Source organism: Phacochoerus africanus, chromosome 9 (genome assembly GCF_016906955.1).
Source record: "Phacochoerus africanus isolate WHEZ1 chromosome 9, ROS_Pafr_v1, whole genome shotgun sequence".
NCBI classification, from domain to species: domain Eukaryota; kingdom Metazoa; phylum Chordata; class Mammalia; order Artiodactyla; family Suidae; genus Phacochoerus; species Phacochoerus africanus.
This window is the reverse complement of record NC_062552.1, coordinates 80,196,497-80,222,288: the sequence shown is the minus strand read 5'-3', so window position 1 is coordinate 80,222,288 and position 25,792 is coordinate 80,196,497. Positions and strand designations below refer to the sequence as shown.

The 25,792-nt window shown below is 37.7% G+C and overlaps 3 protein-coding genes and 1 pseudogene across 3 annotated transcripts; 2 read left to right on the top strand and 2 right to left on the bottom strand.

The window, feature by feature from the left end:
- The first annotated feature begins 1,974 nt into the window (after window positions 1-1,974).
- Window positions 1,975-2,952, top strand: LOC125135774 (olfactory receptor 4K3). Its single transcript, XM_047796178.1, has one exon. It carries the CDS (start codon window positions 1,975-1,977, stop codon window positions 2,950-2,952), a length of 978 nt encoding a protein of 325 aa, XP_047652134.1.
- A 1,212-nt stretch (window positions 2,953-4,164) lies between these two features.
- Window positions 4,165-4,679, top strand: LOC125136688 (oocyte-secreted protein 3-like; annotated as a pseudogene).
- Window positions 4,680-14,698: 10,019 nt separating this feature from the next.
- Window positions 14,699-16,026, bottom strand: LOC125135934 (olfactory receptor 4K2-like). The gene has a single exon (XM_047796457.1). It carries the CDS (start codon window positions 16,018-16,020, stop codon window positions 15,061-15,063), a length of 960 nt encoding a protein of 319 aa, XP_047652413.1. The 5' UTR covers window positions 16,021-16,026; the 3' UTR covers window positions 14,699-15,060.
- A 7,882-nt stretch (window positions 16,027-23,908) lies between these two features.
- Window positions 23,909-24,844, bottom strand: LOC125136376 (olfactory receptor 4N2). Its single transcript, XM_047797145.1, has one exon. It carries the CDS (start codon window positions 24,830-24,832, stop codon window positions 23,909-23,911), a length of 924 nt encoding a protein of 307 aa, XP_047653101.1. The 5' UTR covers window positions 24,833-24,844.
- Between the last annotated feature and the right edge of the window lie 948 nt (window positions 24,845-25,792).

The window sequence follows — 25,792 nt, the reverse complement described above, 5'->3', positions numbered from 1 at the left end:
TAATCATAACATTTTGTGATCCATCTTTAACTCTGGCCAAACCAACTTGAATGTTCTAATAACTCCCACTGGAACTTGAACATTTGTTTATCCTCTAAGGAACAGCTGGTCTTTTTCATGCCATGTAATCAATTCATATCAATGCAGGCATTATAAATACAAATGTCTCAAAGATAGTGAACCTCCTTTACCCAGAAATTGGGCAGGGGATTGACTTGAAGTCACTCTGGAGCAGTTGTCACTGCTTTAAGGGTTAATTGAGTATTGGAATATTAATTTGTGTGTGGAAAATGATTCTAAAATCATCTAGATCAACCCACTCATGTATGAAGAATCACAGAACCAGTTGATGCAGTAAATTTTCCAGTCTCACACATCTGGGACAAAAGTTGAATCCACAAAATTTGAAAATTTTGTGAATCCCAGGTCACTGCTATTTCTACTTCACCAATGTAACTGAGAGCTCTGCTGGAGACATCCATTTTACTATCAGGTATGTAGATGCAGAAACAAATCTAAGTTTCTGAAATGGGCCAAGTCAGAAGAACAGTGTGGAGTTAAAGGGCACCAAACATCAGAACAAAAAGTCAGAGTATGGGTAATTGCATGTGTAAATTGGCTTGGTTTTGGAACAGTTCTTTTAGAATGTATACCACAGCAGAGTTTTAAGAAAGAAAAGAGAGAAGAAAAGCTTGGGTTAGTGACACAACATTTCAATTGACTTTCAGTGCACTTTGTAAAGTCTTCTCACATCTTAGTGTTTCCCTAAGCAGCCAAGTTTTAATGTCATGTTATATTACATGACTTTGAGGTTCTCCATTATCATCCCCTGTCTCTACATGAACTGTTTCCTATTTGTTCCAAGTGAACTCTTAGAAACAGGAAATTTTCTGCTTCAACTGCTTTGGTAAAAGTCTATAAAATCCAACAGTTAAAAAATATCTGACTTCAGGAAGCATGATACTTAACACAGTCTATTTAAAATATATTTAGAAATGTATGATTGGAGTTCCCGTCGTGGCTCAGTGGTTAACGAATCCAACTGGGAACCATGACATTGCAGGTTTGATCCTTGGCCTTGCTCAGTGGGTTAAGGATCCAGCATTGCCTCAAGCTGTGGTGTAGGCTGCAGACACGGCTCAGATCCTGTGTTGCTGTGGCTCTGGCATAGGCCGGCAGCAACAGCTCTAATTAGACCCCTAGCCTGGGAATCTCCATATGCCATGGGAGCGGCCCTAGAAAAGGTAAAAAGACAAAAAAAAAAAAGAAAAGAAATGTATGAAACCTTCAGGCCTTAACCACATCATGTTCACAAGCCTTTGAAAAATGTATGGCATTGGTGGCCATACAGGGTCATTCATGCCTGATAACTGAAATGAAGAACTAAGAACATGAGGCTATTTTATTTTTATTCTGGAAAATCCCCATTAGAAAATTGAAGCAGGTTATGTACCCCTGTTATGTATTCTCTGTACCCATTTTCCTCATGAAGTGTTCCTTTATCCTACCCACTGCAAGAAACTGGTGCCTATGTCCCTTTGCACCATTGTGTTTTCACTAATAATCAGTCACTCATGATTCTCAAACATTGTTCACTCCTGTCTTTCGCTTTCATCATGATGTTTTGAAAAAGCTTCCCCACTCCCTTCCTCTTCAAAACCTGTTGGCAGCTACCTGTGAATTTTTTACGTTTTTCACAAAGTGAAGAATGAATATTCAAATAGCTGAATTTTCATTTCTTTCATGGAGATTTGCATTTTACTTGTAAGCAAATTGCTAAGACTTAATCTTGAATTGAATTAATTAAGATATCTGGAAAAGCCATGGGGGAAATATTCAACCAATGTGAGCAAGAGAGTGAGACAGCAGGAAACTGTCTGGTGGTTGGCAATCACTGCATTATTTCATGCCCCCCCAAAAAATCTCACTTTGAGTTTAATCACTGTACTTTTCCTAGTTCTCCTCTACCTGGAAATGCCAGAGTCTTCCAGAAATCAGAGTGAAATGGCCTGGAACAATCAGTCAGTCATAAGGGAATTCATACTACAGGGTCTGTCCAGTGCCTGGGAGCTCCAGATCTTCTATTTCCTGTTTTTCTCCATAGTCTATGCAGCCACTGTACTGGGGAACCTCCTCATTCTGCTCACCATCGTGTCAGAGCCACGCCTTCACTCCCCCATGTACTTTCTGCTGGGCAATCTCTCCTTCATTGACATGTCTCTGGCCTCGTTTGCCACCCCCAAAATGATCGCAGATTTCCTCAGTGAGCACAAAGCCATCTCTTTTGAAGGGTGCATCACCCAGATATTCTTCCTGCATCTCTTAGGGGGTGCTGAGATCGTACTGCTGATATCCATGTCTTTTGATAGGTATGTGGCTATTTGTAAGCCTCTACGTTACTTAACCATCATGAGCCGGAGAATGTGTGTTGGGCTTGTGACACTTTCCTGGATTGTTGGCATCTTCCATGCTATAAGTCAATTAGCATTTACTGTAAATCTGCCCTTCTGTGGGCCCAATGAAGTGGACAGTTTCTTTTGTGATCTCCCCTTGGTGATTAAACTTGCCTGTGTAGACACATACATGCTGGGAGTGTTCATGATCTCAACCAGTGGCATGATTGCCCTGGTGTGCTTCATCCTCTTGGTGATCTCTTACACTGTCATCCTGGTCACCGTGAGACAACGTTCCTCCGGTGGGTCCTCCAAAGCCCTCTCCACTTGCAGTGCCCACTTCACCGTTGTGACCCTTTTCTTTGGCCCGTGCATTTTTATCTACGTGTGGCCTTTCACAAATTTCCCAATAGACAAAGTGCTCTCGGTATTTTATACCATTTTCACTCCCCTTTTGAATCCCGTAATCTATACTCTTAGAAATAAAGATGTCAAAGATTCCATGAGAAAACTTAGCAGCTGTGTCTTTAAGTCTAGGAAGACTGATCATACCCCTTGAATTCCTCATACAAAAACGAGCATCTATTCCCCTGACTCAGTTGGTCAACATAGTGATGCTATTGCAAGATGGGTGAAGACAGAACTATTTCTGTAATCAGCCTCAGTAGTCCCTAAATATCACTAATATTAAGAGTTCCTCTTGGAAAAACAGTCACAGTGCTGGTAAATGACTTAAGCTTAAGAACAAAGACCTAAAAGCATAAATGAACTATTATGTGCCAAGAGGTCAGAGTAAAAGCTTAACCTTTTACCATCTAAGTGGCTTTTTAAATAGTAAAAGAACTTATATAATAGGAAACAAACCCTATATCATCTACCCATAGCTACTCCTCACTTGATCTCATCTAAAGAGCACAATAAAAGTGGTGTGGTGTCTTGAGGTAGGGCTCTTGGTCCCTGAGACCTTGAGTTCCCTGGTTCCCACCTTTACTTAAGAAAAAAAAAAAAAAAGGAGTTCCTCACACAACCTAATATTTACTAGGGAGCATTATCAAATCTATACCCCAAGTTTTATCCCACAAGGACTCACTTTTTAGAGTATTCAAGACTTGTCAGGTGTAAGCATTTATTTGAGTATTACATAAAATATCTGTATGTTTTAAGAAAGAATAGATTTCCTCCCAGTCTCTTATAATTGTCTCTAAAAAGGGGGCAAGTGTGAAAATTCCAACACCTGGACTCTCAAGCATTCATGGATTTTTAATTGCTGAAAAAGGAGCTGATAAATGAATTGTTCTAGTTCAGAATCCAGAAAAAAATGGGGGGTTCTTGGTAAGTGAAAATGTTTGCTATTTAATATTTTTGTAGCATATCTTTGATAAGAATAAGAATGTACTTTATTTCAGTCTCTAAGCTCCTTAGTGTGGATTTCACAATTTTAAAACAGTATAGTATCTCCAGGATAATTTGTATAGTCATATATATATATATGTGTGTGTGCGTGTGTGTGTGTGTGTATACACACACTAGATTCTAGAATTTATACAATAAATCCCATTCCCATTCCCATTCTACAGAAAATGCAACTAAGATCCAGGGACACTGTAGCTTTTTCAAAACAGAATCTAAGGTCTTTCACCTACAAAGTGGGTATTTATTTTCTAAGCAGTAAAAAGTTATTTTGGTGCCATGATGTTCACTGTATCATTTTTATAATCAAAGTACATGTTGTAGATAGCAGGGTCCCAAAAGATCTTCTTTGCTTTTCTACATGATTTTGGCTTTTTCTGAGCAAGAGTCAGTGTCCACAGGATGTACTACCTCTACCTTCCAGGCTGTGGTTCCACCGACTCTGCTTGGTCAAGATCACTTCTTACATTCTGATGAAGTATCTCTGGGAACTGGCTGTCCTGTAACTAACATAACTGAGAAGGGGTATGAGTTTATCTTGTCACTGAGTGTGGGAATTGGAAAGAGGTTTTTGCCAATGGAGTGATTTTTTATTCAATTCTCTATTATAACATAGTGCACAAAGGAATCACTGGAAAAGTTCTTTTAAGGTGTATTGTTTTCAGCTCATCATTTTCGGACAGCATTCCAAGCACTACCAACAACAATCTAACAAAGTTCAAAAATGGCATTCCTTCTGCCAAGTCTCATTCTTCTTGGAGCTTAACCAACCCTTGCCTGCTTGGCTTGCCTTGGATTCCATACTTCTAAAACCCCTCGGTAAAGCCACCCCATCAGTCACTTCTACTTAGAATGCCTCATCCTTGTGGTTCATAAGAGTGCCCCCATGGCTATGTTCTAGATTATTCTATAGCAATCTTGATAACTCTATTGTGATAGCAATCTTAAATTTAATTTTATATCCAGTCATCCTAGATTTCTGAAGTTTTTGGTGCCACCTTCTGAGAGGCCATCTAGAAGTTAGGGTTCAGATAAGTGCCTAATGCTTTGTTTTTGTTTTTTTTTAATGTGTTCCTTTTATTTTTTATTTTTTAAATGTGTTCCTTTTAAACAAGTGGCAAAATAGCTTTTGCATATTCTCTCACCTTGGTTAAGGTGAAAGTATTTGACTTAAGGAATCAATGAAACAGTAGTCCTTCAACATATTCAATATAGTTAATAACTACATATTTTAGAACATAAAAATCATCTCAGTGATATCTATTTATCTTACAGAAGATGAAATTTAGAACAAGAAAAAAAGTGACTTTTCCAAGTTTATATACCTATAAGATGACAGAGTCTAGCCAAGAAGGTGCCCCTTCTCTCTCTGCCTGTCTCTGTCTCTCTATCTCTCAATTGGACAACTGCGAAATTAAGAGCATTTTTGTCATCATAATTCTGAGAGCTAAAAATAGAAGAAATGTTTAATGCATAAAAGTGAGCTCATAACCATTAATAAATATCCAGTTATCTAGTTGCCTGGCAAATGTCAAAGTTTGCATGATGTGGTATGTAATGTTGTGTAGCTTGGGTTTAGATAAAGGCAGATGTATGCATCATTGACTGATATGCAGATTGTAAATAATTAAATATAAAGGTAAATCAGTTATTAGGTAAATGGATGGGCTAATATATGGATGTGGATGGGTGGGTGGGTGGATATATAGCAAAACAGAGATAGATAACCAGGTATTTACAATCATGAAGAAACTAATATACCAGTTGAATATATTGACTCCAGCTCTATGCATGTATGTTGAATCTGAACAACTGTAAATTGCAGCTGTTACTTGTTTAAAATTATTTGAAAAACTATTGAATTTGCTAAAGTTGAAAAAGTATACTCTTAAATATGTTTCTTGTGATGAAGTATAGCCAGTTCAATTTACAAATATGGGGAGATCTAAAGAATTATGTTAGTGAAAACAAGTTTTAAAAGCCCTTTAAGTATGACTCTATGACTATTATAACTTTATTCTCCCAAATTCTCAACCCTGTTAGACCAAGTCTGCAAACTGGATATTTATATTCATTCTGATAAAAAGCATATTGTTGGCCGAACAGAGTAAAGAATGTTGCATTATTTATTTTCTATGTCAGGCTATGAATTTTGTTCTCCAGTTTAGCATCCTAACATGCACACTGCTAGAATCATAGCAAAATACATGTCACAGTTTACATTATATAAAAATTTGCATGTGTTCTAAAGTAAGATTCCAAGTATTAGGAATGCAACACGGAAAATTAACCCCAAAGACAAAATTACATGGTTGGCATAAGCCCCAACCTAAGAAAACTTCACGAAGAATTATCCCAGTCCCCATTCTAAGTCCTCCACTGATGGGATTCTCTCCATTCCTGCCTCATATTTTCTGTTGACAGTTTTCTGAGCATGCTCTTTAATCTTTCATTCTCATCACCATAAAGAATCCTAACACTGAGTCCCAACAGTTTACTGTGAAAAATAAACCTAACAAACAACTTCAGGAAATACTGGATTAATCTCATGATTCTGTCTTTACCTTCAAGAGGCATTAACCAATTAAAACAAATTATAGAAGTTCCTTTGTGGTGCAGCTCGTTAGGGATCCAGCTGTGGCACTGGCTGTGGCATAGGTTGAAACTGTGGCTCAAGTTTGATCCCTGGCCCAGAAACTTCCACACACTGTGGGTATGGCCAAAAAAATCCAAAAAGCAAAAGCAAAAAAAAAAAAAAAAGAAAGAAAGGAAAGAAAGAAAGAATGAAAGAAAAAACAGACTACAATGTGGCTCTATAGAGTCATTTAATTATTTTTTATCTTTTTTTTTCTTTTTTTAGTTAAATTTCTCTTCTCTACCCCATCCAGCTTAAACTATTTCACAAGTTGATCTCTAATCATAGTCTAATAAATAAAACCAGGAGTAAATATCTTTTAAGATGTCAAAAAACCTAATATTGTTCAAAAAGTTAAATGTACACACAAAATAATATTGAGATTTGTCTCAGATTGGATGAGCTTCAAACAATAAGCCATTAGCACCAAACTCATTTCCTGGTCTCAGATCCCTTTAGGTGTATTTTTCACCCACAGCAAATTCATTGCTCCTGCTCAAAGAACTACTTTCGCCTGCTCATTCTAGAAGCCAAGAGGATAATCAGCCAGGTGGCCTTCCATTTGACAATGTAGCCAGGGATTCGTGGAGCTCCATTATCAAAAAGTTGACAAAGAATTGTTTGATGTGCCCTTTTTTTTTGTCAGCTATCACTTTGTACCCCTTTTCTTCCAGAAAACCTATTTAGAATATGATGTTACAATTTTTGTTTCAAAAAATTACAGTGGTTTTAGAACCAAGACACAATATAGTTCTATTACATTACCCTTCAAGATTTAATCTAATACCTAAGCCCTACTTCTTCACAGGAGGCTCCTTCAATTCCTTTACTTTTTTCAATGCTCATTTCTTTCATCATTAATATCATACATTGTTTTATATTGCTACCTAATCATTTCTCAAGTCTGTGTCTTTTCTTCTTGTAATTGATAGCATTTTGAGAACAGAGATTTTGCCCTGGCTTGTTTTGTTGTCGTTACTCATTTGTTTGCACATTTTTTTGTTGTTGTTGTTTTTAGTCTTTGCCATAGATCTTGACTCAGGGCACAGTTAGAAGTAATGATTTGGTACAATTTTTGAAATAATTATCTTTTTTCTAAGTAACTGTACTTTTTGAGGAGTTCCCTTTGTGGCTCAGTGGGTTATGAGCCCAACTAGTATCCATGAAGATGTCGGTTAGATCCCCGGCCTGGGTGGGTTAAAGATCCAGCATTGCTGTGAGCTGTGGTGTAGATTGCAGACTTGGCTTGGAACTGGTGTTGCTGAATGTACTTTTTTTTTTTTTTGTCTTTTTGCCATTTCTTGGGCCGCTCCCGCGGCATAAGCTGGTTCCCAGGCTAGGGGTCGAATCGGAGCTGTAGCCGCTGGCCTACGCCAGAGCCACAGCAACGCGGGATCCGAGCCGCATCTGCAACCTACACCACAGCTCACGGCAATGCCGGATCATTAACCCACTGAGCAAGGGCAGGGACTGAACCCGCAACCTCATGGTTCCTAGTCGGATTCGTTAACCACTGCGCCACGACGGGAACTCCTGAATGTACTTTTTGTTTTTTTCCTTGTTATATCCCTATACTCTTTGACTATATGAAGGGGAATTGAGGAGATCAGACTATATAGGAAAAGGGACTCTGTATCTACATCCTTCAAATGATGCTATAGACTCATAAATGATGCTATATTCTGTTTTCATGTTCATTTTTCTGAAGATATTCTCTAGTTTCTGTTTTGATTTCTTCTTTGATTCTATGGTTGTTCAAGAATGTATTGTTTAAGAATTCCCATTGTGGCTCTGCACGTTAAAAATCTAACTAGTATTCATGAGGATGCCAGTTCAATCCAGGCCTCACTCAGTGGGCTAAGGATCCATCATAACCACAAGCTGAGGCACAGGTCGCAGATGAGGCTTGAATGGGGGTGCTGTTGCTGTGGCTGTAGCATAGGCCAGCAGCTGCAGCTCCAATTCAGTGCCTCGCCTGGGAACTTCCATATGCCACAGATGTGGCCCTAAATAGAAAAAAGAACAAGAAAAAGAATATGTGGTTTAGTTTTCACATATTTGTAAATTTTTCCATTTTTCTTTTCATTATTCATTTCCAATTTCATTCAATTGTGGTCAGAAAAAATACCTGGAATAATGTCAGTCCTCTTAAATTTATAATAAATTGTTTTGTAACCTGGCATGTGAGCTCTCCTGAAAAATGTTCCATGTGCCCTTAAGAAGAATGTATATTCTGCTGCTACTAAGTAAAATGTTCTGTAAATAACTGTTAGGTCCATTTAGTTCACAGTGTTGTTCATGTCTGTTGTTTCCTTATTGATTTTCAGTGGGGATCATCTGTCTGTTACTATAAGTGGTATATTGAAGTCTGCCTATATTTCATTGCTATTTCTCCCTTCAGATCTGTCAGTGTTTGCTTTATATATTTAGGTGTTCTTATCCTGGGTGAATATATGTTAATAATTATTATCTCTTCCTATTGAAATAAACTTTTATCATTATGTAATGACCTCCTGTGCCTGTTTTGACAGTTTTTGTCTCAAAGTATATTTTGTTTTTGTCTAAGTATAGACACCTCTTTTCTCTTAGTTACAATATTTATGGAATATTGTTATCCATTCACTTTCAGCCTATGTGTGTCTTTAAATCGAAAATGGGTCTCTTGCAGACAGCATACAGATAGATTTTGGGTTTTTTTGCTCATTCAGCTACTCTGTCTTTTGAGTGATGATATTAATCTATCAATTACATCTATTAACTTAATCTAATTAATCTTGAATGTTATTAAAATAATTTTCTCTAGGCAAGTGCCGTCTTGTTCATTGTTTTCTCTCTATTTTGTAATTAGTTTATTCCTCTCTTCCTGTTCTGCTGTCCTCCTTTGGAATTTGATGATTCTTTTACTGCTATACCTTGATTCTTTTTTCTTTATCTTTTCTTGTATCTCCTATAGATTTTTTTCTTTGTGGTTACCATGGGGCTTGCAAAAATCTTCCTATTGTTATTATTCTATTCTGAGCTGATAAAAACTTAACTTCAGTTGCATGCAAAAACACTATACTTTTCCTCCTCACTCTGACACACACATTACAGTAATACTTTCAGAATTTAAGCAGATAAACAGCATATGACAAGAACCCAACAAAATAGAGTCAGGCACATTGGAGGAAAGGAAGTTAGTGTTCAAAGGGAAAAGGAAAACAAAATGGAACTGAAGATATAAGCAGGATCCAGAGGGTTCATGTCTTACTGTATATTGTAATAATTTGTTGTATGTTTCCCCACCATGCTGGTATTCTTTTCTGTAATCCAGAGAATGAAGCCTCTCACATTATAAGCTTTTAGTAATAAATATTTGAGAATAAACACATATACATGATCTTCATCAACAGAGCGATGAACAATGTCAAAATCAACAGCACATCAGAATACTTTAGCCTTGGGGAGACAAATGCTGAGAGTGTATGTCCAGACCAGGGATGTCCAGGTCTGCTGTAATCCTTGTGCTCCTCCAGATATTCTCTGTCACCTTAATGTAAAGGCTTTCACCAGCAACATGACATCCCCCAGTAAACATGCACCAACATTGTATTCAGGGAGTGAATAAACCAATAATGTCATTTTGGTGTATGAGATAGTTTCAAGGTGCAAGGTGGCAGGAAAAGAAGAAAATACAAGGAAAAATGGATACATTTCCAGAAATTGCTGAGCCAACAGTCACAAGTCTGTTCATCATGTAACTTGAGGTTCAGTATACTTGTCAAGTGAGCAAATTCAAGGTTTACAGGAGAGACTGGAAAGAGACAAGGAGAATCAAGATAACTTCTATAACTACAACATGGTCCTCAATCACAGATGATATATTTAACACACTTTTATACCAAAGAAAAAATAAGATAAACCTTCCATCAAATCACCTAAGTTTGTAAAACATTCTCACGGCAGGAACTGGATAAAAACTGGTCTGTTGTTTGCAGTCTGCCCTTAGTTACTCAGTGTTCCCCATTATCTCTGTAATGTATATCTAGCACCCCAGGCTCTGGCCACTCTCTCACAGCCCAAGCTCTCTTTCCATGACCACTAAGTTAATCTCTTCTCTAGAGATAATAAACCACATGTAGTTCCTGAGTACACTAGGTATTGTTAGCTTCTCTGCCTTTGTTTATGCTATTCCTCCTTTTAGCATGTGTTCCCCTAACTTGACCTTCAAATCTCAGATTCAACACTGCCTCTGGAAACCTTTTGCTAACTCTGCAGGCACATTTGGACATGCCTTTTCCTAAGTCCCCATATTACCATATACAAACTTACATCCTGGCAATTAAGACACTGCATTGTCATCACCTGTATTTTTATTAGATACAATCTCCTTAAGGGTAGAGACTGAGTCTTAATATTTCTGTTTAGAGCAGAGTTCCTGATATATAAAAGGGCCAAAATACATTTTTTGGATTATCTTTACTGAGAGAGAAGATTAGGGTGTCACCTGTTTGACAAAGGCAGAAGATTCTACTTATGATAATGTTATCTTCTCCAAAGACTAATGCTGAACTACTTCCATCAGAGGCCAACCCTATCCCTCTACAATTAAAGGTACCCTTGAAAGAATTAACATAGCTCCTCAATGTATAATGAAATGCCAGTGACAAAAAGCAGACTTCTACTGGAATGCGGTCAAAAGAAAGAGAATCATGACTCAGAAAAAAGAAGAATAAATATAACATGCATTTAAATATTCCAGTTTGGTTTAAATCCTCATATAGGAATACTTTGCTGGAATATCAGTGTTCCCTGGTGATTCAGTAAATGCTGTGTTTGTTGAGATTAAACCATCAAATTTGATGGCAAGAGTAGATTATGTCAAAGCAGGAGTTAGAGCTGAAAAAAAAGTTACAGACCTGGTGATGAAAAGGGCATACATTTTAAGGTCATTATTAAGAATCCCAAACTGCTGGGCTAATACACATGAATGGAATAGCCTGGTACAAGTCAAACAGAAAGACTTGCTCTGTAGCATTTTTCTGATCTGAAAACTTAGCAAAATAGCTTAGAATTCTGGCCTGATGCTAGATGACTTATGCTTTTGTTTTTTTAATTTTGTTTTGTTTTTAAGAAAATCCATCAAGCTGTATTTTCCTGTGAAATTTTCCACTAACATAATTATTTTGATTTCTTTATAAACCTTTGAGGGAAGACAGAACATGCTGGGTCTGTGGGCAGTTGTAGCTGGTGGCCTGTTGGCTTGCAAACTCTGCTTTAAGAATGATGAGAGAACTAGGTTAGAGAGGTTAGAGTCCCAAATTGCAAACCTACTAAGAGGTGTAGAGCTGAATTGAGATCAAGCAATCCAGCTTTAACGATGATACAAGCCCTACTTCAGGAGTTCTCAGTTGTGTGTGTGTGCGTGTGTGCACCTGCCTTCGCAATTATACTGAAATGTCATTATCAAAATGCATTATGAGGACACAGTTTGGGATTTAATTGGTTCCTCAGGAATGAGCTCTACCACCAGAAATACCCAAGCAGAGCTAGATGCATTTATCTTACAGCTTCAGGGATACTTTGGCCAGATGAAATGTCTGACTTGATGCTAAATTTTATAGTTTCAATTTTAACACTTTCCTGAATAGTATTATCTCCACATAAACAATTCCCTCATGTATTCATAGATCTGGAATAGTCTTTCTTCCTATAGCTGAAACATTTCATGGTGTGCTATATACAAAGTAAATAGATAATTGTCATCATTCATTCCCCAGTTAGTATTATAAGAATATAAACCATTTCACTACTATTTTTTGAATGGACAAAAGTTCAAGAGTATGTAATAATATTTTATTGCTTTTTAATCATGTACACTCTATTTAAAAACAGTAATACAACAGGACACTGACCTATTGAACAGCGTATATTCTTTTTCCCTTTCATGCAATCTTGGAATATATTTCAACTTAAAGTAAGTAGGAAACCCCCACAATATAATACTTCTTTTGAAAAATACAGACATAAAAGGACAGTTCAGCTACAGAAATGCACCAAAGATTAATAATTGGCACAAATCAAATATTGTACCACTAGTTAATATTAGGGAAATTAACACATCCTAATATAGTGTTAAAACCATGCCCTTAAATTCAATTAAGCACATCTATTTCCATTCCAGTAACCCTGAAATTTTATACATATATAACACAACAGCAACCATAACAATGTCATTAGTTAATATTCATTAAAGCCTTCTTTTGCCAAGCACTTCTAGTTATGATAGGTGTTTTGGTTTAATTCACAACATCCCTAGTGGTTGAATACCATGGCCATATTTTATGGTGAAGAAACGGAGTCTTAGAAACATCAAAAATACTTGCTCAAAGGTGCACAAGAACGTGGTGGGACTGGAATTCAACCTAGATAGACATAGCCCATCCAATTGCTAAACACATATCCCTCAAAGACAGAGAAACAGATCTCTCAAAGACAGAGAAACACATATCCCTCAAAGACAGAGAAACAGATCTGGTATTTTAATGCATCTCCAGCACCCAGCAAGGGCCGTGAACAGATTAAAATTTTAGACATGAAGTTAATATTTTAAATATGTTAATTTTTTCTAAAGAATGGATATGAGGCAAAAGTACATTTCTACCTTTTTTCACTTGCCTAACTGACTTTGAAGCAAGAAGGAAGAGTTCATGATTTGGTTCAAAATGAACAGTATTTCAAATTTAAAATGTGGCTTTATACTGAGCCCCAACACTACAATCCTTCATAAACTTGTACACATTATTTAACCTCAGATATTAAATATTTGGCTTTGTGTCAAAGCATGTTGAAACCTTAAAAGTCCAAAATAAATGTAAAAAACTATTAATGCCATCTTTGTGTAGGTGAGGCAGGGGCTTGCCAAGAAAGAGATGGCATTAATAATGCTCTTCTCAGGGTACTCACAAAATGTTGTAAGGCACAGTAACAGTTTCCTGAACTCTTTTCACATACCTCAGTCAATTCAAGGAGATACAGCCTATCAGGATATTGTTATTCAGAGGAATCTCAAAGTATCTGGCTGTCTAGTCTAAGCTGGCTTTTCCAGGTCCTCCCCCTTTTAGCAATGGAAAGTGTTTTATTTGTTTTTCTGCCATGCATCTTAACAAGCCACAGTCTTAGAAACATCCTAAAGCTATCAAGTCTGTGTTTGACAAATAGTGGTTAGACCTATGCAATTTTTATTCAAATACATACTACTTAAAAATAAGGTGGACTTTAACTAAAAGCCTACATGGATGGGAAGGGAAAAGGAAATGACATTTTTAGAATCCATTCTGTCTGCTTTCCACAAACAGTCACAACAAGCAATTAATATACTTTTTAACAATTAATTTACTTTTATTATCCTTATATTAGAGATTAAAAAGGGATAGAGAGGTAAAATGAACCTTCCAGGATAATACAATTAGGAAAAGACAGATCCAAGATTTAATTCTAAGTTCCGTGTACATTTAGAACAATGATCTTTGCCCCTTACAGTATCCAGACTTGAACTAGTTTTGTGAATTCTCTAAACTTTAGGTTCTTCAGCCATTAGGCAAAATGATTGACCACATGATTTTCAAAGACTGTCTCTTAATAAAAAATATATTTATGATAATCAGTAATAAACCTAATTAGGGAGAATTGTACAATATATTTTTTGAATTATTATCCTTTCTTTCCACAAACTACATTATTTTGTATACTCATATACCCCACACTAAGGCTAATAATATTTTGGAATAATTGATTTGGATCATATAATTAGCTACTATATCATGACTATAACAGCTAATAATTTTCTAAAGGTTTAGTCTTGGTATTAATGAATTCCTCAAATCTATGATATTCCACCAGATTTTGAAAGCCAATCAGATTTGAGTAAGTCTACTTTCTGTGTTTAAACTTTACAAGTTGCCACTTGATTATTTCCTATCAATTAATCGTGTGATAGTATCCACATATCTATTTAAAAAAATTGTATTGTTAAGTCTCAGTCCTCTGAACTGTTCTCTTTTGTTCAGTGTTGACTCAGAACCCAAACAATTGGACCTGCTGAATCAAGATTATTCAACAATATTCAAAAGAACCTCTTTACAATATCAGTTTCCCATGAAAATATTCTAATTATATGAAAAAACCTGTTATGCCCATCATAATTAATATAACAATTAATTAAAGTTCTACATGTGGACATCATCAGAACAGCAAAAGGTTATGCAGTTGAGTGAGAAGGTTCTGAGTTAGAAGGCTAAACAACAACATTTATCTCAGGCTTCTCTAAGTAGTCTTAACCTGACACATGTTTACAGAATTTGGGAGTCTCTGAAGCCTGAATTTATGTTCACAATTTTGATGATCCGTACATTTTTCAGTAAAAATAGCCTATAAATTTCAACAGATTTTCAAATGGATCCATAATTGCAAAACGCTTGCAAACACTCCACTAACTTCTAGGCAAAATATTTCACATCTCTCAGCCCTGTCTTCTTCTTTTCATGAATTTAAACTAAATGACTTAAAAGATTCTAACTTTACTTTTCTGTTGTTCTGAGAGCAAAACTGTTGCTATTAAATCTCAGACCAAGAGATCTCTGTTCATTGCACAGAATACATTGGGGTGGTTTTTCCAATATTTAAATATTGGTTACTTAGTTTCTTCTTCACAGCTGTCTTCACTTCCTGGTTTCTCAGAGTATAGATAAGTGGATTCAGAAAAGGGGTGAAAATGGTATAGAAAATAGAGAGTGTTTTGTCCATCAGGAAGTTTGTGAAAGGCCACATATAGATAAAGATGCAGGGCCCAAAGAACATTGACACAACTATGAAATGTGCAGTGCAGGTCGACAAAGCCTTAGATGATCCTGAGGAGGAGTGGTCCTTTATAGTGACAAGAACAGTAATGTAGGAGGTGAGCAAAAGCAGAAAACTGATAAGAGCAATCACGCCACTGGTTGAAATCATGAAGATTCCAAGAAAATATGTATCTATACATGCCAACTGGATGACCAAAGGAAGGTCACAGAAGAAACTGTCCACAACATTGGGCCCACAGAACGGTAAATAGAGAGTAAAAGCTAACTGGGTCATTGTATGCAGAAAGCCCACTGTCCAAGAAGCTACCACAAGCCCCACACACATGCTTTGGCTCATAACTGATGAATAATGGAGTGGTTTGCATATGGCAATGTACCTGTCAAAAGACATGGAGATGAGCAGCACAATCTCAGTCCCAGTGAAGAGGTGCAAAAAGAAGATCTGAGAAATGCAGCCCTCAAAGGAGATCGTCTTGTGTTGAGCAAAGATGTCCACGATCATCTTTGGAGTGGCGAAGGAGGACAGGCACATGTCAATGAGAGACAGGTTGCTGAGCAGGAAGTACATGGGGGAGTGAAGGTGTGGGCTGAACAGAACTGTGAGCAAAATCAGGCAGTTGCCCAACATGGACATCAGGTAGAAAAGGGAAAACATCACAAAAAAGAAAATCTGGAGCTCAGGAGAATCAGTAAGTCCAAGTAATACAAATTCAGACACCCTGGAATGGTTGGCCCCCTCCATTGATCTGCAGGCTCTGCTCTATAATGACAAAATGGAACAAAATGACAGAGCTAGAAAATATGATACTTCTACAATTATATATGAGGCAGTTATGATATCAGTTAATAATTCACCAGGGCATTGACTACCTAAAATCCAACAGATACCTATCTCAGCCAAGATTTTTCTTTTTGGAACCACTTAACAATTGCTTTCAGATATCACTACTCATGGACAACTTCTTGATTTTGTTCAGCATCAAGTACATACTGGGTTATACTCATCACATATCCATATAATAATATTGTTTTCTGAATATCAGCTGAGTTAATATTACTCATAGTCACAGAGGATGATTATACTAAGTGAAAGTGCTCTGCTTCATAAGTCAGGTAACTAAAAATTTAAATGAGGGTTAAACTCTCAAAGCTTTCTGTTAAACCAAAAAAAAAAAAATGCAGTTATGTTGACTCTACTGTTGTTGAACCTGGATTTAAAAGAGAGTTTAACATAACATAATGATTTCAGAAGACCCATTTAGTATGCTATGAGGGCGATAAGTGAGTTTTTCCTTAAGTGACCTCCTGTTTTCTCAGCTACAAAAAATTCCAGTTCCTTTCACACTTCATTTGCATATTTTCAAATTATTTTTGTTAGTATTGATAAAGGCTATTTTAACTATTAATATATAAATGGTAAATTAATTTCTTAATATAATAAAATTACTGGAGACCAAGAGGCATATCTGTAACATGAGAGTTATTTTCAACTTTATGAAATAAAGTTGAATAACATATGAAAGTTATTTCATGATCTCACAGAAATATTTTTTTTAAAGAGGGAGAAATTTGCTTCTTAATTTCTACTCATTGTTACTCAAAAAAAGTTTTTGAGATTAGGAAAAAAGAAAGAAAGATTCTAGGACAAAACCAAGGCAATATAGAATATGCGTGTCATTTGGGACCTTTTCTAGCACCAGCCTATAAGATGCTCAAAACAAAACAAAGAAACTCACATTGATGATGGTATGTCAAAATGATACCAGAGCCAACTGAAAGAGAAAAAAAAAAGGTTACTTTAAAAACTCAGACTCACTTTTCAAAATTGAGTTTTCAACTTACAGCAGATTGCAAGTTCTGCAAATACCTTCTATAATGTTTTTAATTTAAATGACCAGTTTTCCTGTGTGGAGAAAAATCTGGCTTCATCCTCATTTACTTGCACTATTCAAATTGTTCTTTCAGTGTTGATAATCATTTTTAAGATTTGTCAGAGACGGAGTTTCCGTTGTGGCTCAGTGGTTAATGAATCTGACTAGGAACCATGAGATTGCGGGTTCGATCCCTGGCCTTGCTCAGTGGGTTAAGGATCCAGCATTGCCGTGAGCTGTGGTGTAGGTCGCAGCCACGGCTTGGATCCCACGTTGCTGTGGCTCTGGCTTAGGCCGGTGGCTACAGCTCTGATTCGTCCCCTAGCCTGGGAACCTCCATATGCCACGTGAGCGGCCCTAGAAAAGGCAAAAAGACAAAAAAAAATAGTTTTCAGAGAATATCCCAGAAATGTTAAAACTCAGCTGTGGCACAGTGGTTAAGAGGGTTGCATTCTTGACCTGCTGTGTGACCTTGATCACACTTGAGTAGCCTCTCTAAGATTTGGCCTCTTTACCTGAAAGAATTAAATTAGATGGTCTATTTCAAGCATATTTCCTGGAAACATTCAAGAATTCTCTAGGTTTCATGGAGTTCCCATCATGGCGCAGCAGAAAGAAATCCAACTAGGAACCATGAGGTCGCGGGTTTGATCCATGGCCTCACTCAATGGGTTAAGAATCCAGCGTTACCATGAGCTGTGGTGTAGGTCACAGATGCGGCTCGGATCTGGCATTGCTGTGGCTCTGGCATAGGCCGGCGGCTGTAGCTCTGATTAGACTCCTAGCCTGGAAACCTCCATATGTCATGGGTGCAGCCCTGTAAAGAAAAAAGATGAAAAAAAAAAAGAAGAAGAAGAAGAATCCTCTCGGTTTCAGAATCCAAATTTCAGAATATTGTTCATAAATACTTGTTTTATTTAATTAATAATATTTACAATAAAACTATTCTAATCTAGTTTCAAGTCAGCAATTTAGAAAAAGATGAGAGCCCATGTTCCCAAAATCATTTCCTCCTTTTGAAGTTAAATTACTTCTTTTCTTATAAAAATAGTATGAGTATCTTAATATATTAAAGGTGTTAAAAATTCTCAACCTCGGATACTTGAATATTTCTTCTATTTTCCTGACTTTATAATGAAATTAGTAATAACACAAAACTATTATTATACCTAATTTAAATTTATATGCATATTATTAATATGTTATGTATTGATGTAAATGAGTAAATAGTTGTCAAGTTTTATCTTCAGAGGAGCATTTCTAATACTTATTTAATTAAATCATCCATCTTTACATCTTCAAATGACATATTTTTCCTTTACTACTTCTCTCTTATTTTTTAATCTGTACAGTTATTAAATGAAAATTGTTTGTCTAAAAACACAGACTACTACTGCTTCTCAAGATCCTTAATATTATTTCCATCTTTTAACTTGCCAGCTAAGGATCAGAAATCAAAAACACCATATCCTTCAAGATTCACAAACCTATTGAAATCACCATAGTCCTTGGTAAACATCAGAAGCCTGGAGTATGGATATATATTTTCTCTGTTCTTGCTATAAAAGCCACTAGAAAGCAGGAACATTGGGGAGATCAAGGATTAGACACTACAGTCTGCTTGCAGTGGGAGTTATTAAAATGTTGAGCCAACTTTTCCCAAAGTTGCAGCAAAACTGTGAAGTGTGCTTTGCTATTTAAAGTGAGGATGTGCATTCATGATGGACAGTATTCATTAGAGAAAAAACACCACTGGGACTGGCCTTGTGGAGACCTTTGAGCAGCTGTTTAAGGAGCGTTTAAGAAGCAAAACATTGTTCCTTTGATTAAGGAAATATCCCCACTTTTATGCCCAGTGTTCAATGCCCCAAAGTTGGAAAAGTTACTCTTTTGGACTAAAGCACTTTGTCACCTGCAAACCCTTGATTACTTGAAGAATCATGTAAAGAAAGAATCTCTGCAGTAAAATTTCAGACAGGACATTAAAAATTACTACAGGCTAGTAGTATGCTGATAGCTGCTGCCAGGTAGGTGAACTTTGGGGAAGGAGAAGTTGGAAAGCTTAAAGTAGCTGAAAGAAGTAAAGACAGGTACAGGACAAATAGCCTAGAACAAGGGTCTAAGCATTAAATTATACAAATAAAAGCACAGCATTCAGCACAATGCCTGGCATAGAGAAAATGCTGAATAAAATATAGTAAAAGGAATAGCAGAGGTGATTATAATTATTAATGTAATTTTTTGAAATACTCAGGACGCAGTTCAGGAAGATACTAGGTGTGAAATCTCAATGCTAACCCGTAAGTGAGAGTCTTGAAGACTTGAGGGTCAATTATCCATCTGTGACTTGCCCTCCAAACACAGCTTTCTTCCCAAATACCTCAGTGATGTGAACTCTTTACAGCTACCACAGTTATCCTACTTTCCTCATAAGACCAGCAATAAAGCCCTCAGAAATCTTCCCTAACTGGCCACATTCCTTGCAGGCTTTGAAATAAGAAAAACAGCAACTTTGTTTTTAAGATATTTTTGTTTTATTTCTCTTCTATAAAGAGAAAGAAAGGAAATAACTAAAACAAAAAAGACAAATCAACACAACAACAGTTGCAAAGATTCAATAAATCTGAAATAGTTGCCCTGGCTTAAAATTAAAGATAAGTGTATATGATTATTACTAGAATTATCCTGGAAAAGGCAAGAGGATGAACAGAAAAGTAATAGCAATAAAAGATAATTCAGAAAGAGCATGGAGTTCGGAGGCATATGTTCAGTGTCTTGAAATCTGCTGTTTTGTGGATTTTGTCAGTTTTTTGGAGGGTCTTCTCTTTATGCTACTCCATCTTGCTTAGGAGCACAAAGACTAGTCATATTACATGTGGTTTTTAATTTATCCTTTTACTATTACAGACATGTTTTATATAAGTAAAAATAGATCATAATACTCAAATGGCTATGAGTTATTCAATTATCCTTTATTATTGATTTAAATAATCCCCAGTAAAGAGGCTGCAGCTGTAACAGAGGCAAGAGATGATGGTGGTTGGGGCCAAGGTGGTAGAATCGAAGGAAGAAATGATCTAATTTGGCAATTTCAGCATGCTATAGGTAATCCAGACTTGTTAACAGATTGGATATGGAATACGCAAGAAAATATTTTTAAAATAGTACGAATCCAAATTTTTGGACCAGCGGCTAGAAAAATGGAAGTACAATTAACTGAGATTGGGTTGTGGGATGAGGAGAGGGGTGTGGTGAAAATCAGGAGTCAGTGCGTTCCCTTCGTGGTTCAGTGGTTAATGAACCCAACTAGGATCCATGAGTATGGATCCATGAGGGTTTGATCCCAGGCCTGGCTCAGTGGATTAGGGATCCAGCATTGCTATGAGCAGTGGTGTAGGTTGCAGATATGGCTTGGATCCCATGTTGCTCTGGCTGTGGTGTAGGCCAGCGGCTGCAGCTCCAATTCAGCCCTTAGCCTGGGAACCTCATTATTCCATGGGTGCAGCCCTAAAAAGCAAAAATAATAATAATAACAATAATAATTAAAAAATCAGGAATCAGTCTGGGATGTTACGCATGCAGAGGACATTAAAGTCCAGCTGCAACAGGGGCATGGGCTTCTACGGAGAGGAGAGAAAGTTATGCAGAGCACTTGTCCATATTTAGATATAGGACTTAAAGCCAAGAAAGCTGGATTGCTAAAGAGAAACTCTCAAAGAAGGATGAAGGAACAGCTGGTTAGACAGAGAGGGGAAGATGATGGTGGAGAGTCCTGGGAAGGCATTGTGTCCAATGTCATTCAGAAGTCACATATGATGAGACTGAATAAGGATCATTGATGTCATTGGTGGTCACGAGAAGAACTATTTTATTGGCATGATTGGGTGAATTGAAAAGTAAGACACTAAAAGCAGAGGGTATGAACATGCCAGCCTGAAAAGATTAAGACTAAACACTGTGTGATACCAACTACATGACAGTCTATAAAAGGTAAACTAAAGAATTAGCTAAAAATCAATGGTTGTCGGGGCTTGAGGAGAGAAGAGAGGAAGAGATGAATAGGTGGAACACAGTAATTTTAGGGCAGAAAACAACTCTGCCTGATACTGTAATGATGGATAGGTGACATGCCTTCATCAAAATCCATAGAACTGTATGGAAAATGGGAATTCTAATGTAAATTTTGGATGTTATTTTAAAATAAAGTATCAATATTGGTTCATCAATCATTACAAATACACCACACTTAAGCAAGATATTAAAAGGGAAAAATATGTATATGTAGTGGTGGGCAGAAAGTATATAGAAATTCTATATTTTCTGCTCAACTTTTCTATAAACTTAAAATTGCTCTTTAAAAGTGTGTTCATGTTTAGGAGTTCCTGTCATGGCGCAGCAGAAACTAATCTGACTAGGAACCATAAGCTTGAAGTTTCGGCCCCTGGCCTCACTCAGAGGGTTAAGGATCTGTCTGGCGTTTCCGTGAGCCCTGGTGTAGGTCACAGATGCGGCTCAGCTCTGGCATTGCTGGGGCAGTGGCATAGGCTGGCAGCTGAACCTCCTATTCGACTCCTAGCCTGGGAACCTCCATATGCCATGGGTGGGGCCCTAAAAAGACAAAAAGCAAATGAACAAAAAAGTCTTTTAATGTTTAAAATCTAGATTACTTTTTAATCTTTGCTGTAAAGGGAAGCTGTGGAAGGAGAAAGTTGACAAAAAAAGGTTTTTATTTAATATAAAAAAATGGTTATATGCTAAGGGGAAAAAAATCCAATAGGGAGGAAAAAGTTAACAGTGCAGAGGAGAGAAAGAATTACCAGGGTGATGGCCCTTAATAGGAAAGAGGGGGTGAATACTCATGCACAGATGGAAGAGTGAGCTTTTGTAGGAGCAGCATCAGGTAACCCAGTCTCAGGAAAGAGGCAGGTATGTGGGAAGACAGAAGGGTAGAAGCTTGAGGAATTCATTTCTGCTCCTCTCTCAGCGAAATAGGAGCTACAAGATAAGCTGAGAGTGAAGATGGGGAGGAGGTATTTGAGAAAAGAGGAAACTATGTAACCTGAATGTTTTTACCCTGCACATGGTTTATATTCATAGCCATTTTAATTTTGATTATTTGAAAATAAAATATAAAAAATTTAATCCTAGATTTCGATCGTGGTGCAGCGGAAATGAATCTGACTAGGAACCATGAGGTTCCAGTTCAATCCCTGGACTCTCTCAGTGGGTTAAGGATCCGGCATTGCTGTAAGCTGTGGTGTAGGTCGCAGACCAGGCTCAGATCCTGTGTTGCTGTGGCTGTGATGTAGGCCAGCAGCTACAGCTCTGATTAAACCCCTAGCCTAGGACCATCCATATGCCGCAGGTGCAGCTCTGAAAAGATAAAAAAGACAAAAAAAAAAAAGAAATTTATTCCCCAGCATTTGGGGTTCCAGATTTTTTTTTTGAATATTGCCCATTCAGTATATTCAGAAGAAACTTAAATTTGGTTAAGTCAATGAGGCAGAGAGGCAGTAGCAATAGAGGCTTCTGTTTGTCTAGGGGAGACCTGATAGGTGCACAGTAGCTCTGGATCGTCATCTTGTCCCTAGTCTGTGGCTAACATGATGGCATTTTTCAGACAAGATTGCAAAGATTGTAGCAAGCGCAGCCACCTTGACAGCCTCGGTGCCCTGTGTTATTCTGGGAGACATCTCTGGATGCCTAGCTATGGTCTGTTCTTCCAGACTTTACAACTGTTTCCTAAGCATGTAATTCTCTATGTTATCATATTTTTTTACATAGCTAGAATGCAATAGATTCCTGACTGGTCCACCCAAGAATCACCATTAGTACACTCAGTTGGGGATGAGACCAGCAAACAGCTAGGAGTCAAAAAAGTCCACTAAGACTAATAATGAAGTTATAGAGAAAAAAAGTGAAATGTTTCCATGGCCTTTTCACATGAAAATGACAGGTTTTATCTGCCTTCCTCTAAATAATTATGGAAGAAAATTTTACAGTTTAATTCCTTTTAAAACATAAGCATGGAATTTCCTGTTTAATGATTATTTTTCAACTCTGATATCAACATAGAATCTTGAGTTTACAACTCTAAGTCATTTATGAAACCATATGAGAGAATTATTTTGCTTAAACCCTTAGAATGGGTTTATTATACTTTAAAAAAAACTCATTATATTCACTTCATAGACCCATATATAGTTGGAAACTATAAGGATGTCCAACACAAACTCTAATCGTTTACCCATTCATTTATTATATTCCAGTCAGTTTGGACCTTTGCTGTGATCCTCAAATACACCAAGTTCATTCTTGTCTTCACATTTTTTACTACCTGTCCCATCTGCCTGCAAAGTTCTGCCCATTGATGTTTGCATGGTTGGCATATCCCATTTATCTAGATATCAGCCCAAACTTCACTTCTGTATAAAGGCCCTGCTTCAAGACTAAATATAAACTTATTACCCCACCTCACACTTGCTGTTTAATATTTTGCTTTTCTTTCTAGTGTGTTCAGGATATCTCTTCTTGAATCCATGCTGTTTATTTTCTACATGATTGGCTGGCTGCTGCTACTCAATTGTAACTTCAGGGAACAGTGATTTTACTTCTCCCACTAATAGCTTTTTCCCAATGCCTAGAACAGTCCTGACAAATGGGAGGTGATCTATAAATGTCATGTTTGGAAAATGAATAAACTGACTTCAGCTGAAATTCTCCCATCTTGATTTTCTTACTCATATTTCCCACTTTTGATCACGCTAATTGTTGATTAAACAACCTTTTCAGTGAGGTTTTTACTTCCTGGTTGCGAAGGGTATAAATCACAGGGTTCAACAGAGGAAAGATCACCGTGTGGAAGAGAGAAACCACCTTGTCAGCTGGAAAGGCTCTGAAGGGGCGGGTGTAGATGAAGATACCAGGCCCAAACATAAGAAATATAACAATGATATGGGTGGTGCATGTAGACATGGCTTTGGTCTTCCCCTCAGAGGAGGAACCACGGACACGACAGAGGATGACAGCATAAGAGGCCAGAAGCCCCAAGAAACACAGGAGGGTCATGAGACCACTGTTGAAGACCATCAGGAGCTCCACCACAAAGGTGTCAGTGCAGGCCAGCTTGATGACCTGTGGCACATCACAGAAGAAGTTGTCTAGTCGGTTTGGACCACAGAAGGGCAAGTGGAGGATGAGGGCCACCTGGATGATGGAGTGGACAAAGCCTCCAAGCCACAGAGCCACGAGCAAGGCATAGCAGGCTCTAGGGTTCATGACAGTAGAGTAGTGTAAAGGACGACAGATGGCAATGTAGCGGTCCAAGGCCATCACCACCAGGAGTAACCCCTCCCCTCCTCCAAGGAAGTGCAAGAAAAAGAGCTGAGTGATGCAGCCTCTGTAGGAGATCACCTTCTTCTCAGAGAGGAAGTCCACCAGCATCCTGGGAGCCACGATGAAGGAGTAGGATGCATCCAGGAAGGCCAAGTTGCCCAGAAAGAAGTAGAGTGGAGCTGTGAGGCCAGGGTCTGACCTGATGGTGAGGATGATGAGGAAGTTTCCAGGGAGGATGATGAGATAGAAAATGAAAACTAGCACAAAGACCAGGAGCTGGATATTTCGAGACTGGGTCAGACCAACAAAGATAAATTCAGCCACCACAGTACTGTTCTCATTCTCCATCTCCTCTGCCTGTAGTACATCAAGAAGCAGAGTTTAGTGTTATTACTCTGTCTTACATCTAGACCCTGGTAGTCATCTAGCTAAAACTATTTGACATATCCATCACTTCATCTGAAAACAGCACATCTCAGCCCTCTCTAATATCCTGGGTAAACTCCAAACATTTCTTCTTTCAATGTAAACAAGCAAACAAACGCACCATTTCCAAAGCCACACTCTTATTCCCATTCAGCCATGTGCTTATTCCCACACAGCACAGCTCTCCACTCAGAGTCTTGCATCCTGCACCTTCTCAGGATTCCTGCCTCCTAGAGTCATAGGAAAAGTCACCCGATTGGGAAACACATGACTCTCATTATCAAGATATTTGCATTTGGGGGTTTGTGTTGTGTTTGAGGCTTAGCAGTTTTCTTGGAATTACATGCCTTTTCTCCTCATCCACTGACCCAAACTTTTTCCGGAATATTTGCTTTCTTCAGTACCCATGGACTTCCCAGATCCTGTCTCTACCTCTCTGCCTTGCTCTCTGTTTTCTCTTATTGCCCTCCTCTGGCCTGCTGTCCTTGTATCCCCTGACTCCAGCTGGTCACCAGTTTCCCAACAATAACTCCACTTTTCCCATGACTTAGATGTAGCCTCCTAGCTGTGTCCCTTGTTAAGCACTGCTTGCATTTCCATGCCACACCTTGTCCGTGCAGCTTAATTAACACTATCTGAATCTCATTATTCATCATACTCTCCTAATTGCCTTCTTTTCCTGATCCCAGTATGATGCCCATGGAAGAGCCTTTCAACAAACAACATGCCACAATACCAAATTTTTGTATTTAATTATTTCAACACATAAAACCATAGCATGGAAGAAGGGGAAGTAGCGATAAATGTCCTCATCTAATCTGTTCCTTTCAGAGACAAGGAAATGAAAGCTACTGTGGTTATAACCCCTAACTTTAGAATGAG